Here is a 17,597-nt window from a genome sequence, read left to right on the forward strand (position 1 = left end):
TTCATTCCAAGATTTCTCCCAAGTTTCATTCAGTGTTTCAGAAGGATATTCCATAGGAAAAAAATTACTCCAAATCGTCATCTTCCACTCCAGAAAAAAAAGATGTCCGGGTTCTTATGAAAACATTGTAGTAATGGTAATAATCGATCATTTGGTAATCAATAATTAATAATCATTAATAGCTGACAACTAACAATTAATAATCACTGATTAATTATTAAGAATTAACAAGAATCAAGAATAAATAATGCTCCCTCGTTACTCAATTAGTTTGGCAAAGCTCCGCCTGGAGTCATTTCCGATGAGTGAATTTGTCTCAAGTGAAAAACAGAAAACAAACAAGAGATGAAAGAAAGCTCTAAAATAAATAAAAGGAGATTAGTAAAAGTGACCCCGCCCTTGGAGGAAGGGGACGTATATACAGAACTGCGTGGTGAAAGTCAGTTTACTGCACTTGAGTGTTAAGTCCAGTGTTAGAGTGAGTTCTAGTCCCGCCCTAGACGCCCCTGCTGTTATACCAGCGTGTAGGACTTTGCGTAGGGGTTGCTGCTCTGTTTGAGATGTCCTCGCGAGTCCAGCAGGGACTCCTGGGAGGTGCTGAGCTTGGCGGCCTGGGCCAGCTCCGAGCCCTCTCTGTGGGGGAGCGTGGCCGCCGAGCCAGGCTGCCACTGGGCCACTGGGTCCCTGCTGGCCTGAGGGGCCTCCGTGGGCGTGGGGGGCGCCATGCGCGAGGGCCGCTTCAGCGAGCGGCTCTTCTGCGGCTCCAGACACGCCTGGCCCATCGCCGCCCCCTCCCCACTGGCCGTCCCCCTGGACGACCCCGAGCACGACATGCCTCGGTTCAGCAGGAAGTCCATGCGCAGGTACGGAGGAAGGTGAACCAACTCGCCCCCTGCAGGACGGAGAAGAGGAGGAGGTCAGAGTGAGTTCAGGGAGAAAATACATGGAAGAAAATGGGTCGTCTGATTGTTAAGTGTTCATTGTTAATTCCAATTTTAGAAACATGATCAGTGGAAACTCAACAGACTGCTTCCTGGATTTGTGCACTGAGAAAGTGCATTGAAATGCTGCCTTCACGTTCTGTCAGGAATATTGTAATTAAGTTGAGCGAACATAAACCCAACAAAGTGGTCCCCAAGTCCAACAGTGGACCCAACAAAATGTCTAGGCTGTCAGAGGAAGAACCCAGCTCTATATTAGTCATACTCACCGTGAGAGGTGATGAAAGTATTAAGTGTTATCGCACAGACATGCAAGCTGTCCTGTGTCCTGACACTGACCTTGACCTTAAACAACATCTAATTTAACAGTAACATTTTACTGTCACCCTCCATCCTCTATCCCTGCTGGCTCCATTACACTTACTGGAAGAGTGATTTTCTTAAATATTAATAAGCGATGTCACTGATCTGAAGACTGCACAGCAGTTAATTTAAATATGCAAACTCTATCAAGCCTGAGTTTTATTAAATATGTAGTTATACAATGGTTTAGCATATCTCTTTTACACATATTGAATGTGCCACTTAGCAAGCTTAGCAGCCTTTGCTCATCTGTCACTTTTATCCAGTATTATCAAGGTTTACCCAATTAACACAAATCCCTCCAGCAACCACTGGCATCTGTGAATAGATTCTGGTAAATGAATGATAAATTATGACATTATTTAGAAAGGTTGATTTACAAAACCCTGCGTTATGCTTTGCTTGGCCTGCGGTTTCATTTGTGATACCATCAAATGAAACCTTTTGGATCTGTTCCACTGACAGTAAGATACTGTTGGATGCTGCAGCCAAGGTGATTTTCTGGATACATTGTCTGGTTTAGAGCTGTTAGCAGTAATATACAGTGAGGCTCATTCAGATGTACATAAACATAACGTGTTTTTTAACTGTTTAGTGTCTTGGCTCTTACTTTGAGAAAGAGTTGTCATGAGTTTTCATTTTCAGATAATTGTAGGGTTCGACCAATATAGGTTTGTGTAAGCCGATAACATATTTTTAGACTGAAGCTGCCTATAACTGATATTCAATATCTTTAAATATGACAATTTCATGCCAAAAAAAAATCCAAGCATTCAGTGTTTCCTCCCACCATGGGACTAAAACTCCACTGAAACCCAGACTAATTATTTTAGGGTTAGTCTAGAGTTTTTATGTAGCTGTGATCAGGGAGGAACCTCCATCATCAGCAATGGATGACATGGCCAAGAACCAATAATTAATAAAAGGCCAATATCAGCCCGATATAAAGGCAAAAGTCGAACCCTGATTAATTGAGTCATGTAATATTTTAGGAATAGCATAAGATATGTGAGCTTTTTTTTAGGCTGGCTTTTCCAATTAATGGTCCAATAATCTCTGAAAATATGAACCTGACTGAAGCGATCATCTACAGGGTTAGAATCACAGCTAAGGGTTGGTTAGCAGCATTAGACTGGAAATTGAAGCTGAGGGATTAAGTGTTATCAGCATCATAATGAGGCCGGTTGTAACGTGGCGGTTAGCGTGGCGTCGGGGTTCGGGCCAAGACAAGAGCTGTGGTGCTTGGCGACGCGGCCTCACCCGGTCTGTGGGCCTTGGGCACGGCCATGTTCATGACTCGGCTGACGTCCTGAGGCTTGGGCGGGGAGGCAGTGAAGCGGCAGATGCCCGACTCGGACGGTGTGCTGGAGGTCAGGCTGTCGGTGTAGTCGTTGGTGCCCGCCGTCATCTGCTCCGAGGAAGTGTCCGAGATGAAGCATTCGGTGATGGTGAACTTGGCGTGGCGCAGCTGCTCCTCCATCTTGGCGTGCTCGTAGGCCCTGGCCAGCTCCTCGTAGGTGGAGGAGGCGCTCTCGGTCGACACCATGCTGCTCCGCGCGCGGTCTGGACGTGGGCCGGGGGTTAGCGGGAAGAGTGAGCGTGAAGAGAGTTAGTAGCAGCACGGTTAGGGCGTGGCTTTGTTAAAGTTGTAAGACAGCTGATATTTGAATTGTCGTTAGAGATTAAGGGTAGTGTTATGTTGTTATAGCCGGTATTTGCATCCTGGTGTGCTGTTTACCTGTGTCCTGAGATGGGCTAACGCTGTAGCTGTCGCTCTCCTTGTCAACAGAGCCTGCGACTCTGGGAGTGGGCAGCCTCCAGTCCGTGCTGAGTGTGTGGGCGGAGACGGGGGGATGCGGGCGGTTCAGGGTCCACTGGCTGGCGTAGCGGTTGCGGGCGGCTGGGCCGGCTTTGGCTGTGCGGCGGGCTGTGGGGTCTGGGAACAGGGAGGAGAATGATGGGGTTTGTTAATGCAGATCACACAGGCGTCATTCCACTAAACCCTATGGCATGGCAAAGTTTCTGCATCTCATATCAGTTGCCACCAAAATTTAACTTAATTTTGGGGGACAAGTGGAGCTTATACAATATACTGTATTATTATTTGGTCAATGACAAATTGGTTTGCTATGCTTCCAAATACCTTTCTAGTGATTTTGCTTGATATTTGCTCTCCATTATAATGATAAATCCAATTTGAACTCACCAACAACTGATGCCTACAACACGTTACATCTCACTACACACTACATCATCACATTATCATGTCTTATATAGGAGTGATGGAGAATTTACAGAAATTATTCATGTACAGTACTGGAAGAAGGTGAATGCTACTGTGTAGCAGTTCATAAGATTAACTAACATTAGCGCTTAAGAGTCATGTATCTAGAATGTAATATCTTACTGGGAAACTGAGCAACCAGAGAATAACAACAGGCACATCAATGGGGGAAAACAATGTGGGATAACAGTAGGGAAAAATGCTGGGAAAACAACAGGGTTTCAACCAGTTATATGAAAACAACCACAAGCACACATTCTAAGTCTAATGAAGTTAAAAAAAGAGAGTCCGTACTGGACTTACTGGTTCCTGGTCTGGCATCGGACACGTCTACCAGTGGACCGGTGGCCTGGGACAGGGACTGGTAGTGGACTGTGTGGGTGACAGTGGACGACTTCTGTTTCTGGGTCTCCCCAAAGTCGTTATCGGTCAGTAACACAGTGGACCTGTCATCTGGAGGGACAGAGGAAGTTCAGGACTACAATAAGGAGGCTCATTTGCTCAATATGTTACTTGGAAACAGAAACACAACATACACTTATAGCATACAGGTACACAGACACTCACCAACAGTCTCCATGGTGTCTCTCTCCTCGATGAGAAGCTGGGCTCTGGGGATGTCGATGTGCATGCGGAGCGTCTGCTGCTGCTTGTTAATTGGCTCGGCCGGACGTGTGTTTTTACTGGGGAACACGGAAAATGAGCTCAGTTATAGGAAGCTCTTGCAGAAATTAATATTACTCAGACAACAACATTATCGATATATTCCAAGCAGACATTTGTCTTGATAATGGATATGCAATGAAGTTGTAGAACAATCTTACCTCATGAGCATCTCAGCCAAACTTTTTGCATCTATAAAATAAACACAGGCAAAACATCATTTTATTTGCTGTCCATGTGAGAGAATTGAGGCTAAAATCTGTTCATGTGTCAATGTTCCCATCTCACCTCGGAGCCTCTTGAGCCTCTGTTCCCTCCTCCTCCTCCGCAGCACCAGCAGTCCGATGAAGATGAGAACGATGCCCACCAGCACGCAGGAAATGGTCACCATCATCTTCAGACCATCGCCGCCCCCGGAGCTGCCCTCGCTCACATTGGGCGCCTTCACCAGCGGCGCGATGGTACCTGAGCAGAGGTCACATGCGGGTTACGAATGGACTTTGAATGCTAATGCAATTGTCATGACAACAGCATGGCGTGAATACTATTGTAAGAATCCAGAAAATACGCAAAACACAACCAAATATGATTTGTGTCAATGAATGCTAAGTACTGGATGACCTTTATGATAATGTTTAATGGAAAACATGTGGCCAGCAACTGGTGAAAGTAGAGCAAGACCCTCAGCAGCTGACAACTTGCAACTATAACATCTTCCTTATAGAAATTGCATACAATCTGGCACCACCAGCTGCTGCACTGTGCTAATATCAGCACTTGACCTTTTGCCGAATTGGCAGTGATGCCTGGTTGCCATTCTGCCAAGCAGTACTTAAAGAGAATGAACTCATCCCTCACAGCTAAATGCTCAGCCTGATTTTTCTCTGTAACAGTTCCAAGATGGGAGGGTGGGGGAAAATGAAGCGGGGGTCTTCAGAAACGGGGCGGCGGAGAAGCTACCGAGCTCCCGGAGCGTGCAGCGGTGGAGGTATGGGATGGCAGCGCTCACATCCTTTCACTCGAATGAGATCATGACATTATTGAACTCGTGCGGTGGCATTCAATAGGGACGTGATGGAGGCATCATAAAGAGCAGCAGACAAATCAGCCGCAGCCACCGGAGTCAGCATAAAATGTGTTTTTTTACTGCCCAATTCATCAAGGGAGCCTCAATCTTTTGCAGCTAACGTGGAGACTGGCATTAAAGAGCCACTGTAGCAGCAGAGAGATGAGTCTTGAGCTCTGCCATTAACAAAAAAAAAGGGGATTTATTCCCCTCAGTGTTAGCCTGAAACTACCACCGTTGGATAGAGTCGGTGAGGATGCTACAGTTATTGAAAAAGTGAGTCTTTTATCACCGGTTCTTCACAGATACTTGCTTCAACAGTCAGGGAGTCACTCTTCACACTATACAACCTCTGGAGCAGCCAGTGAATCTTGCAGCTACAGTACCAGACATTACTAGTAGAGCCGCTTATGGCTGGCCCAGATAGATATTTCATGGAAAGAGATGCTGATTGGAAAACAGTACTGTGTTTTGCGGACAACTCACTGCCGTCGTAGCTGAGCGTGGCGAACTTGACTCTCTTCTCAGCGTAGCCGGCGCTGTTGTAGACCTTCATCTGCAGCTCGTACCAGGTGGCCTCCTGCAGGTCGTACAGGATGTAGCTCTTGGTCAGGGAGGTGCGCTGGGCGGTGGTCCAGGTGGGCGAGTCTACGGGCCGGTACTCCAGGGTGAAGGAGGTGATGGGACAGCCGCCGTTGTTCCAGCCGATCAGGTTGAGCCTGACCCGAGTGGCGTTGATGCTGGTGAAGAGCTCCTGCTCCTTCGAGTACTGCGGCTCTGTGAGGCAGAGGGGAGGAAGGAAGGAAGGAAGGAAGGAAGGAAAGCTTAAATGTATGAATCAAATAGTGTGAATGAACTCTGGATGAAGGAAAAACTTATGTTTTATGCTTTGTGGCAACTGATAATGTAATAAGTTGTAAAAATGTAATAAAATGTTTCTCTAAATGGGTCAAAACTGTAATAAAACCTGTTATTGTAATAAATTGCTGGATAAAGTAATAACATCTTCAGACTGATACTGTAGTAATTTGCACCCATTATAATGCAACATTTGCTGGTTAATATAATAATGTATTACATTATCAGGAAAGAAATATAACAGTATCACTTCACTTGCTATTCATTACAATAGCAAGTATTGTTACATTTTTCACCCATTTAGAGGGACAATTTATTATATTTTGACCAATTATTACACTATCTGGTGGTTATTACATTATCAGTTGCTTCTTCGTTATTTAGAGGAAAGCAGAAAAAATGTTTAAAATACCAAATAAATTATATCCTTTGGAAACTGATTATCACTCCTATGAAATAATTGCAATAATTGCATTGCATTGTCAAATTTTCAAAGTCAGACACATTATACATAGTGTAAAAGCATGTGAATGCTCGCCTGAAAAGATAATCAGATAATTCCACTTTACAGATCAAAACCCAAACCCTCAAAAAACCTTCAACTAAAATAGCCATTATAGCATCTTGTGTATCTTAAAAGAAAGCTTGTTTGCTCATACCTTTCCCATGGGTCTTTGCCTCAATGATCTCACTGATGCGTCCGGGCCCCACTGCATTTTGGGCCGTGAGGGTGAACTTGTACCAGGTGCCGCACTTGAGGTTCTCCAGGCGGTAGGAGCGCTCGCTGGGACTGATGGCGAAGTTACCCCACTGCTCACTGTTGTCCTCCGAGTACTGCAGGATGTAGCCTGGAGGACAGATGAGGACTTTCTTTAATGTCGGTCAATAGCCGTTTCGTTCATATTCATATAGAAGGAAAACAAACACAGACAACAAATTTTCCCTAGAAAAACAGAGAAAAAAGGAACTGTGTGGTGTGTGTCTGACCTCTGATGGAGCTGCCTCCGTTGTCTCCTGGGATCCAGGACAGTGTTATTGAAGTGGTGGTGGTTTTGGTCACTGTGAGGCGAGGCTGGTCCGGTGGAACTAGAGGAAGGAAAACAACTCAGTCAGACTATAAAGATTAAACACAGGAATAAAAGGTTTACAACTGAAAAGTAAATTTGCACCCTGCACTGCTTGAACGAGAGTCTGCACACTGTTGTCTGCTCCTGAGGTGTGTAAATCTATTAACACCTATAGACAGGTGATGTTTTGAACATGCTGCTCTTCATCAGACGATCACATGAAGAGCAGCAACACACTCGAAACATCACCCGTGTATAGGTGTTAATGAATGGACCCACCTTGCGAGCAGATAATAGTGTGTGGACTCTTTCATTCTTCATGTTTTGGATTCTGTTTGGCACCTGTTGATGAGATTTGGTTGAGATGTGTGTGTGTTTTGTCCTTTTCTACGCCGTGCATTGCTTACCTTGAACCTGCAGGTTGAGGATGATCTTGTCCGGCCCAAAGCTGTTACTGGCCACGCAAGTGTAGTTCCCAGAATCCTCTGCCTTCACCGTGCGGATGACGAGGCTGCCGTTGCCGTGGACGCTGCGCCGGCTGTCGATCACAACGGGCGCTGGGGTTCCATTGCTGAAACATGAATGTGTTTTAGTGTTTATGTGTTGAGAAATAGCTTCATGTTTTCAATGTTACACAGTTCATTATATGAAACACAAGATTTACAGCTATTCTGACAAATTGAATTTGAACAAATTGAACAATGAATATTCAACTAATAGGCAAATGTCCTGTCAAAGCTTTTATAAGCATTTAGCTATCTGTTATCTATCTGGGCCAGCTTTGAGGTTAAACTGCTGTGTACTCACGTCTCCTTCAGCCACTTGATGGTGGGGGAGGGGTCGCCCACCGCCTTACAAGGCAGCACAATGTCTCTCATCCAGGGGGTCGTCACTGTCCGGTTGAAGGTCAGGATCCGAGCTGGAGCTGCAAAAATACACAAAATACACAAACACCTCATCAGCCCACGGTGGAGATATCACACACGACAAATAAATATGTTGTCCCGATTGAGACGGGCCTTATGGAAACACCAACAAGTAAGAATTGCTGCAGCTTATCTGCAATATAAATACTCAAGCTCTCTAGAATTTATCAAGGTGTTTTGTGTTTATTTTCATTCGGTTAACTTTCCACCACTAAAACTGCGGGGTGATGCTGTTGCTTTCTCCGACTGAGCTGTGGAGCGGGGGAGGAGAGGACATCCATCACCTCGACCTCGGACAGGATGTGAACGTCCTGATAGGAGGTGCGGGTCCCGACTCCAGGCACCGCGGGGTCTATCGCCGCCTGCTATCAGCTTATCAGCTCTCACCAAGCATGTAAAGTGCTGACAGGGCCAAACAGTGGGCTGTTTGCATTCGGCCGACGCTCCCCCACCTGTGTTCTCGTAAGGCGATACTGGGAACGGGCTGCTTTTTCACCCCCCAGATAGGTCTAGTGAGTTGGGGTGTGTGTGGAGTGAGGGAGGGGAGTGAGGAGGGCAACAGGGGATCTTGCATGCATTACAACCTATACAGTTCTCTGATGCTCTGGTAAGGGCTTAAAAATTATACTTGTACCCAAAACAGATTGAGGAATATACAAGTAAGCTAATATCAAATTGGATAAATGCATAGGATGAAGGGTATATTAATCCTATATTTGTGAACATGACCAATTGTCTGCGAGAGCCAAGTTTTTTTATCTGTGATATTATTGAGTGGCAAAGTTTGGACCTTCTCCAATGGCATGTAAATAATGTCAAATGCTGTAAATTAATATTAAGCATTTCCCCTGATTGATACATACCCACACGGTAGAAAAATATGTGAGAGAAACAGGTTGCTTGTGCCTTCCGTCTGGTACATGCAGTTGAAATCCATGCTGATACATGTTTAATTATAAGCTCTTGGTGCTCCATCCATCACAGCATTTCTTCACATATTTGGTCTGCCCGCTCACCCCCACCCAACAGCTTGGCACTGAGACACAGACATTTTGCAAAAATTGTGTTGGGACCTGCAGAATTCCCATAGTTATGCATCCCTCCACCCACATTACCATCTTATCTCTCTGGTTTCTAGCTTTGGAAGACATTTGTTCACTTTTGCAAACATTGAACTGAACTTCACTGAACTTTTGCATTTTAGTGTACGCAGTCATTTGTTAAGAAGCACTAAAGGAACTGAGATTTTTCCACTGTCCGCCCAGGAATGGTGTGGAGTAAACACACGTAAATTCAGTTTACTCACCTTTTTGCAGAATAGGGTTTACCCACATTTTTAGACTGACATAAATCTTTAAAATTACAGACTGTAATTCTAAATATACATCATAGTAAGTAATATCAAACTGATGTAAATGATATAAGGATAATGTCTTTTCAGGGAAAAAATTAGCATAAATGAATGTGTCTCTGAGAGTATAATTGATTTTTGTTTATATTGGTGGTTGTGACGCCTTTATTTACCACTACATCGCTGAATCCACCCACTGATCATATGATGTGCAGTGCAGTACAGCTGTTTCAGCGCCATCCAGCATTCGACTATCAGAGTGTGCAAAGGAAGAGCTCCACCTACCCTCGGCCATGGGTTTCACGGTGATGATCTCACTGGCGTTTCCGCGGCCCGCAGCAGTGACGGCCACCACCCAGATGCTGTACTGGCGGTTTCTGCTCAGGTTGGGGATGCGGTAGAAGAAAACGTCTGGGGCCGCCTCGAACTCACTGCTCACCTGGGAGGAGGGAGACATTCAACAAGGTCTTATCTTGCTGCTGCAGCACCAGTTATGGTGTTTCTTTCCGTTCTTTGACTTCATCTGAAGGTTTGCATGACCTTTTGTGGGCTGAGAAAGTTTCAGGACCCGAAGGCCAATGAAACCTATTCAAAACTCATTGTATATTTCCAAACATGCATGATTATCAACCTGAAAACAATGTTGTTTATCCAAAAAATGCCAAAAAAGTCTATCTTTTTTTGGGAACACAAGGTTTTCATTCAAAAGCAATGATATGTATGTGATCCTTTATCATGAAATCATGTGCTTTTATAGGGAATAGGTGACTGAAATGGAATTTATTGGTGGAAATTGATGGGTCAGTTCACTTTCAATACACACAATTCAAAATGTAAACTGAAACTGCTATTCGCATAATAATCATAGAGCCTTCATTCTCAATTATTCCTTAATAGATTGGGTATAAGAGCTGCCTACTTTCTATTTTAACAGAAAACCCACTTGCTGAACTGATTGAATTGAGAATGAACTGACCCCAACTCACTCCGTCTACCGGTTCCTTCTAAGGCCCCCAAGAGTCTTACCGTGGGATGTGGGTTGGAGCAGAAGACGGTGTACTTCCTGATAATGCCGTTCACTTTGAGAGGAGGGAGCCAGGACACGAACACCACGGAGTTGGATGCAGCTGCTGCCTTCACACCTGCCGGAGGGCCGGGAACTGAGGGGGAGAGAAGAAGAAGCCCCAGTTGATATATTTCCTACATAAAACTAATATTACCACTAGGAATAACTTTGTACGGTGCTTTCCAGAATACTGAGACTTTTTTACACTGATCATCAAACAAGATAATGAAAACGCCGGACCTTCAGTGGGATTTATCATTCTAGTAAGTGCAGCTTCAAACGCTACTAATTCTTGCAGGACATGCAGGAATTACAGCTCTCCACTTAATTTGCTAATTTAAGACCCTGACCACTCTTTGGCCCAGTTTGAGCCTCGGGATGTGTTCATTACTGCAGAATATTGACTATTTTGCACAACTGACATTTTATGTAAAGAGCAGACATATTTCCTTAAGGCTACACAACAGACACTCACACACGGTGAGTCAAACCTACACTTCACAACACGTCAATTGACGAGTGTGATTTGTAAGCTGCCTTCGTCTCTTTCATCTTCAGAGTTGATAATGTTTATGGTCCTACCGTCCTCCTTGGTGCGAGTGTAGATCTGCTCGCTGCGAACACCGTCGCCCGCTCTGGTGAAGGCCAACACCTGGATGCTGTAGTTGGTGTACTTCTCCAGCCCGTCCAGCTCCAGAGAGGGCTTGGAGGTCGTCACGTTCCTGATCTCTCCGAGCTCTGATGGACAGAAAAACAGGGGAGGACAGGATTTTTAGTGGAGGCATCTTAAGTCAAAGGCCTCATCAAATGCAACTCTCCTACCGTAAATAATAATCCGGTGATATGACAAGCTGCCACTGTGCCAAACATGTGACTAATATATCACACAGTAGATCACATACATAAAAGTAAACGTCAGGCCCAAGGGTGTCACACCACAGCCTTGGGTGTGATGTCATATTCAATCACAAAGTTTGAACAACCCTGTGTCCAAGGTCCGCTCCAGTGGCAGGCCTTGACTGGCAACCTGCTACTCTCAGCTGTTAGGGTTTGAATTATTGATGTCTCATTGCTCATTCTTTCACTCTTCTCTGTCCTTATCACTTCTTCACTCTGGTTTCTTCTCCCTCCTTTCTCCTTCTTTCTCTCTCTTTCTAGAGATTTACGAGTCCAACTGTAGCTCCTCTTCTGTGGCTTTTATTGAGCAATTAAAACTCAAATTGTCGTGGAATGACCATTGCACCTGCAGAACTGTTGACTCTTTGTGTGTGTGTGTGTGTGTGTGTGTGTGTGTTTGCCTTGGGTCTTGATATCCAGTTATATTATCCAGATACAAAATTAAACTTAAAAACAATATCTTATATCAGGAAAATATATTACCTTATATCTCTGGAATTTAGTAAGGGCAGTAGCTTTACTTCAAGGGGTTGTATTGGTTTGTTCTAGTGTATTTTATACACTTTCACACTCACAATTTACGTGTATGCAAGTAGCATATGTGTATCAATCTAGTCATGTATATACAACATCCTGCAGCCATTTGAAATAATAAAGTATAATCTTAATGTAATCCCAAACTCAGTTATTGTTTGAATAGGAAATGGAGAAAATGGACCGCAGTAAGAACTAGTTGATTCCAGCAACACTGGTAATGATGATACAAATTGCACCACCATTTTTACAAAGGACTTGCATCTCCCTCTGCTGGTCAATGAGCTTAAGTTCTCACATAATGAATGATGACAGCTATTATCTGGGGGGGATTTGCAGAAACATACAGTACAAACATACAAATCACAAGATTGAGTTTAATTTAACCAGATTATATAATCATACATGGCATGTTATATGTGAATTATGTACATGTATTGTGTATAACCTAGACTATGTGTACATACAGTAATAACCCATGTCGTTTATCAATAACACCTAAATTCAACCTTCAGCATTCACTTAGCTTTCTCTCAATGCCAAACTTTAATGAATCGGTGGCTCCTAACTGTTTCTTCTGTGTGTGTGACGTGTGCATAGTAAATCTGTAGTAAATGGTCCAGTCCTGAGCCGGTCTGGCTGTGCCATGGACTGTTACCATGCAAACTAGTCCTAGCTGTCAAGTCCTGAGCAGTCATGTTCCATAGGCGGGCCGATGTGATGTGACAGTCTGGGGGTCAAAGGTAACCGCGCTGTCACAACCAATCTCACTGACACATTCCCGGCATGTGACAACGGCATGGCATGCTGTCTGACTTCCACAGGACCATCCAGCCTGTTGGCCCATAGTGGAGGCTGTAATCACCCTCCTTAATTAGTCTGTAGGAAAGAGCTGGAAGCCTACAGACACACACCAGCCATCTTACAGGGTAAAGCTAACCCACTAGCATTACTACCAGTCTGCCTTTATGTCTGGTAGCATTCACAGTTATTAATTCGTAGTGTTTTACAGTCTGGGGAGATAGCCAGCTAGGTAAAAGTTGTCTCACATGAAGACCAGACTTCAGCCAGGATGTCAGCTGACTGCTAACAAAACAGACGTCTAGATTTGATTCACAGATAATCTATGTATGTATGGGATTCTGTGTGTTGGCCCAATCAATACAATAGGTGAGTTTTTCTGAGCAGCCAGTTTGGGAATTTGCAATGCTTTCTATATTTATTTGGAATAAAATAATGTACTCTTGATTGAAATGATCAGAAAACTAAGCCTAACTCTAAAACATATAATGATTAGTGTAACTGCTGTGTTTTGGCTGCTTATTGCAGGAAAACTGCAATCCCTGTCCTCTTTTCCAGTGTTATGAGGTTTCATAGAGTAGAAGTCATTGGTTGAAATTGCAAGCCCTTGCAAAGAACTATTGATGTGTCCAAAAATATTTTGACGAAAAAGTGCAAGTTCCTGAAGACGCTGGCATGCATATCTACTTATGTAAAATGTGTGCTAGTGGAAACTGTCCTGCACACGCAATGTATTTCTCTATATCACATACACTTTGTGCGTAACCTTAGTGTCTTTGAAGTAGTATACAGGCGTGAGTGTGTGTACCTCCGTCAGGCAGGTTGGCCCAGTAGATGACCCTGAAGCCCAGCAGGTTGCCATTCAGGGCTTCTTTAGGAGGAGTCAGCCAGGACAGGGAGATGACCTCTGGAGACGTGGCTGTGGCCTGGACGTTCTCTGGAGGACGACTGGGCACTAGGAGGAAAGAAAGAACCAGGGAGACAACCCATGAAAACAGTGGACTGATGGGACCGACTACATCTGGCAGTACCCTCTAACCTCCACTAGGTTGTGATAGAGCCTCACATTAGCTTCCATCATGAAACCCTGTTGTCTGCTTCTTCAAGCACAGTAAGTTCATCAAATGTAATCAAATGTACACTACCAGTCAAAAGTTTGGACACACCTGATTTAATGTACTATGTTTTTCATTATCTTAAAGCCATTTTGATCTGAAGGTTTATTCTTAAATGCTTGAAATGTGTTTCTTAGACAAATATAAATAGTGAAGTTGATATGTATGAATTTCTTTCCAAAGCATTTGCCTTTCCATCAAGGTAAAGGGCAGCTACTTTTAAGAATCTAAAATATAAGATCATTTTGATTTGTTTAACACTTTGACATTATTTCATAGTTTGGATGTCTTTACTATTATTCTAAAATGTGGAAAATAGTAAAAATAAAGAACAATGTGGTGTGTCCAAACTTTTGACTGGTAGTGTATGTTTGTAGAATCTTTTGTAGTTTGTTGTGGTATCTTTTAGTATCCACTTTTAGCATTATTAGCTTGTATTAGTCTTCTTTACTTTCACGATTTGTTCATTATGGTTTTACTATTATGGATTATACATTAATTCAGTCCCCAAGGCAGACACCACAACCTTGCTGAGCTTGCTATCATATTACAGAACCACCATAGTATCTCCCTCCTTTGCTTACCATCCTCCAGTGTGGTGGCGGCTACCTCCGTAGAAGAGGGCCCCGTCCCGGCGCTGTTGCTGGCTTGCACCACCACCCCGTACTGGGTGAACTTCTTCAGGTTGTCCAGCACCAGGCTCTCTGCGTTGTCCCCCGTGGTCTCCATGCTGATCACACTGAACTGGTAGTTTCCCCCGGAGCTGTACTCCCTGTAGCCCACCTGGTAGCCGCGGATGGCTCCGTTCTGGAGGTGCTTCTTAGGGGCCTGGAGGTGGGAAGAGAGGGGCAACATGAGACGATGAGAAGCGAATGATGATTTGAAGAAAGTGTGCGCCCTCACCTACACTGCTATATAAGATCCTATGGAAAACACACTGCAACATAGACAATGCATGCATAGTCACACATAAGCACATAATTTTTCTAAACCTTTATTTATTCAGGAAAAGACAACTGAGCACGCATGCCGTTTCCCAGCAACACCCTGCTTTACATTCATACAGTTCCACACATTCAGCAGCTGAGGGTTAAATGTCTTGCTCAAGGGCACAATGATAGTAGTTATTGAGGGAAGGGAGAGCAGTGCTCATTTACTTTCCCCACCCAGATTTTCAAAGCTGGTCCAGCAACCTTTAGGCCACAAGTCTGTTTCTCTAAAGCCTAGGCCACCGCTGCCCAAGAGTGTCTCTGTCTGGACACACACACACACACACACACACACACACACACTTATTTGTAGCCCATAAGGTCACATCAGCTTACCCTCCAAGTGACTCGGATGCTCTGGGAGGAGAGGGCTTCCAGCTGCACCTCCTGAGGCGGTCCATCGGGAGCTGAGATCAGGTCACAAACATGTACGTTTTATTATACTGCACAGCAGCCTGAACTGTAACAACTATGACAAACATTTACTTCTATACTGGTTATTGCAAATGATGTGCACAGAACAAAACCCCCCAAAAAACAACAGATGTCCAGCAATAAATCTCAACCTAGTTACTTGATCATTGTGTTTATATGTGGCTGGTGGGGGTGAGGAGAGGTGCTCTGTGGGGGGTGGAGGGAGGGAAGGGGGGATAGGCGGGTAATTTGCAGAAGGGGTCCAGCCTCAGTCTATTGACCGCAGTGTGACATTTACTACTGGGGCCGCTAATTGAAAAGTTCTGCTTTTAGTGCGGGGTCAGCGTGTGTTCAATAATGCAACAGAGCCAATGGGCTGATGTCACCGGGCTGTTAATGAATTGACTCGGGCGGCCCTCTCCCTCCCTCGCTTCTCATCTTTCACTCACGTCCGTCTGTTGTCTTGCTCACTCTGACTGTATCTCTGCTTTGTTGGGTGGAAGTAACTGTGGTACTGTGATTAAGTAGGTTTTTTTTTTTGTGTGCTTGTATTTTTACAGAGTATAAATTTCAGCTACGGTATTGGTTTGTGTTAGCCTGGTTGTTTCCAGCTAGTTTGCTAGCCTTGCTAGCTAGTTGGATAGCTAATAGAGCAAAAAACATCAATATAGTAATGATACTGAATAAAGGGATGGGCATTTTTTGTTTTTTTTATATCACAGATTAAATAATGACATGAATTTCAGCATCTTGTTTTAGAATGCTCAACATAGTCATAGTAAAAATATACATATTGAATATCACATACTGAACTCTCCGTAGTCTTGTCCTTTTTACATTGCATGGGAAAGGCCATTATGTAGTAAAACATTTTTTTTAAGTAACTTAGTAACGTTTACTCTGGGTACATTTTTTGACCTTTTACCTGTTTACTTCCCACCCCTGGTCGTATGTCATGTCATCTGACACAGACCTGACAGAAGGACTGGCCAATGGGCATTGCATAATGTATTGGTATGTGAGAGTGTGTGAGTAATATTTGTGCGTCAGAGTGTTTTATGCAGTATACAACATAGACTGTATGTGGAGGGTGTTTGCAGAAAAGAAACACGTCCACAGTCGCTGATGCTTCACCTGCTTCATCTGTGGTGATGGTGAGCTCGTTGCTGGCCTCACTCTTGCCGATCAGGTTCTTGGCGAACATGCGGATGTTGTAGGTGGAGGATGGGTGCAGGTCGATGATGGTGGCCTGGTTGAGCTGGGGTGACACATCTTTGGTCTTCTGAGCGGTATCCCAGGAGGCTGTGGGGGGGAGGCCAAGGTTTACTGGGGTTAGTGAGGATGGGAGAGGTCAAATACAGCTACGTGCATTAGGACTGGCTGTATTAAATTATAGTACTGAGACAAAGTGAATGCCTAAGGGATAATTCATGTCCTGGAGCAAAGCACTCCCCAAAAAACATGATTCTGCACAAGCTGACAGATTATAACCTACAATACATGCAATCCTTTGTATTCATGCCATCTCATTTTAGATTGAAATGTCTTTTCCTGTACCTGATTTGTTCTTGCTCTCGATATCGAAGCCTGTGATGGGGCTGTTGCCATCGAAGCCCATGGTCCAGCGCAGGGCAATGGTCCTGTCCTTCACCTCTCTGATCTCCACCTCTGGAGGGTCAGGGGGCTCTAAGAGAGAGGCACAATGTCAACATACTCTGTTATTTCAATGTTACTGCACTTACAATGGGTTATCACTAATCTGCAGCTTGCATAGAGGCTGGAATGTTCTATCTCAGTGGTGAAATATTTTTCTTTAGGTGTCTGAGGTAGTTGCACTATACCTTGTACTGTGAGTTGAATGATTCCTCTGTCTTCACCAAAGGAGTTGATGGCATGGCAGGAGAAGAAGCCGGAGTCCTCCCTCACTGTGGGCATGATCTGATGGAGGTAAGGGAAGAACCTCCATTATATTGGCAATGGACGACATGACATGCCCATTTTTTTTAATAAGGCCAACATTAGCCAATTGTACGCCTAGTTCCTAGTGGCACTGCCCCCTACCTGCAGGGTGGAGATGACCTCGTCGGCGACCTCCTTGACAGTGACCACATAGCGGCTGGTCTCGGGGTTGATGATGCGCTCCTCCTTCTCCCAGCGCACCATGATGGGCTTCTCGCCGTGCGCCGTGCAGCTCATCTTCTTCTCCTCGCCCTGCGTGGCCAGCGTGGTGTTGGGGTACGATGTGATCATGGCCGGGACTGG

General features: G+C 44.5%; 1 protein-coding gene across 2 annotated transcripts in view; it reads right to left on the minus strand.

The window, feature by feature from the left end:
- Nucleotides 1–512: 512 nt before the first annotated feature.
- dscama (Down syndrome cell adhesion molecule a) overlaps nt 513–17,597 on the minus strand; it is a 71,893-nt gene continuing 54,808 nt past the window's right edge. Inside the window, exons 12-33 of one of the 2 annotated variants that reach the window (XM_078286580.1) lie at nt 17,397–17,593; nt 17,177–17,273; nt 16,893–17,021; nt 16,470–16,637; nt 15,258–15,328; nt 14,517–14,760; nt 13,626–13,772; nt 11,168–11,323; nt 10,546–10,679; nt 9,805–9,958; nt 8,050–8,167; nt 7,650–7,813; nt 7,163–7,261; nt 6,835–7,023; nt 5,804–6,094; nt 4,540–4,716; nt 4,413–4,443; nt 4,156–4,271; nt 3,883–4,041; nt 3,043–3,240; nt 2,565–2,867; nt 513–892 (exon numbers count right to left, since the gene is read on the minus strand). In XM_078286580.1, the coding sequence (XP_078142706.1) occupies nt 513–892; nt 2,565–2,867; nt 3,043–3,240; nt 3,883–4,041; nt 4,156–4,271; nt 4,413–4,443; nt 4,540–4,716; nt 5,804–6,094; nt 6,835–7,023; nt 7,163–7,261; nt 7,650–7,813; nt 8,050–8,167; nt 9,805–9,958; nt 10,546–10,679; nt 11,168–11,323; nt 13,626–13,772; nt 14,517–14,760; nt 15,258–15,328; nt 16,470–16,637; nt 16,893–17,021; nt 17,177–17,273; nt 17,397–17,593 (3,722 nt within the window). The remainder of the gene's footprint in view (nt 893–2,564; nt 2,868–3,042; nt 3,241–3,882; nt 4,042–4,155; nt 4,272–4,412; nt 4,444–4,539; nt 4,717–5,803; nt 6,095–6,834; nt 7,024–7,162; nt 7,262–7,649; nt 7,814–8,049; nt 8,168–9,804; nt 9,959–10,545; nt 10,680–11,167; nt 11,324–13,625; nt 13,773–14,516; nt 14,761–15,257; nt 15,329–16,469; nt 16,638–16,892; nt 17,022–17,176; nt 17,274–17,396; nt 17,594–17,597) is intronic. The other variant, XM_078286581.1, reaches the window with a different exon arrangement.

This window comes from Centroberyx gerrardi, chromosome 11 (genome assembly GCF_048128805.1).
Source record: "Centroberyx gerrardi isolate f3 chromosome 11, fCenGer3.hap1.cur.20231027, whole genome shotgun sequence".
NCBI classification, from domain to species: domain Eukaryota; kingdom Metazoa; phylum Chordata; class Actinopteri; order Beryciformes; family Berycidae; genus Centroberyx; species Centroberyx gerrardi.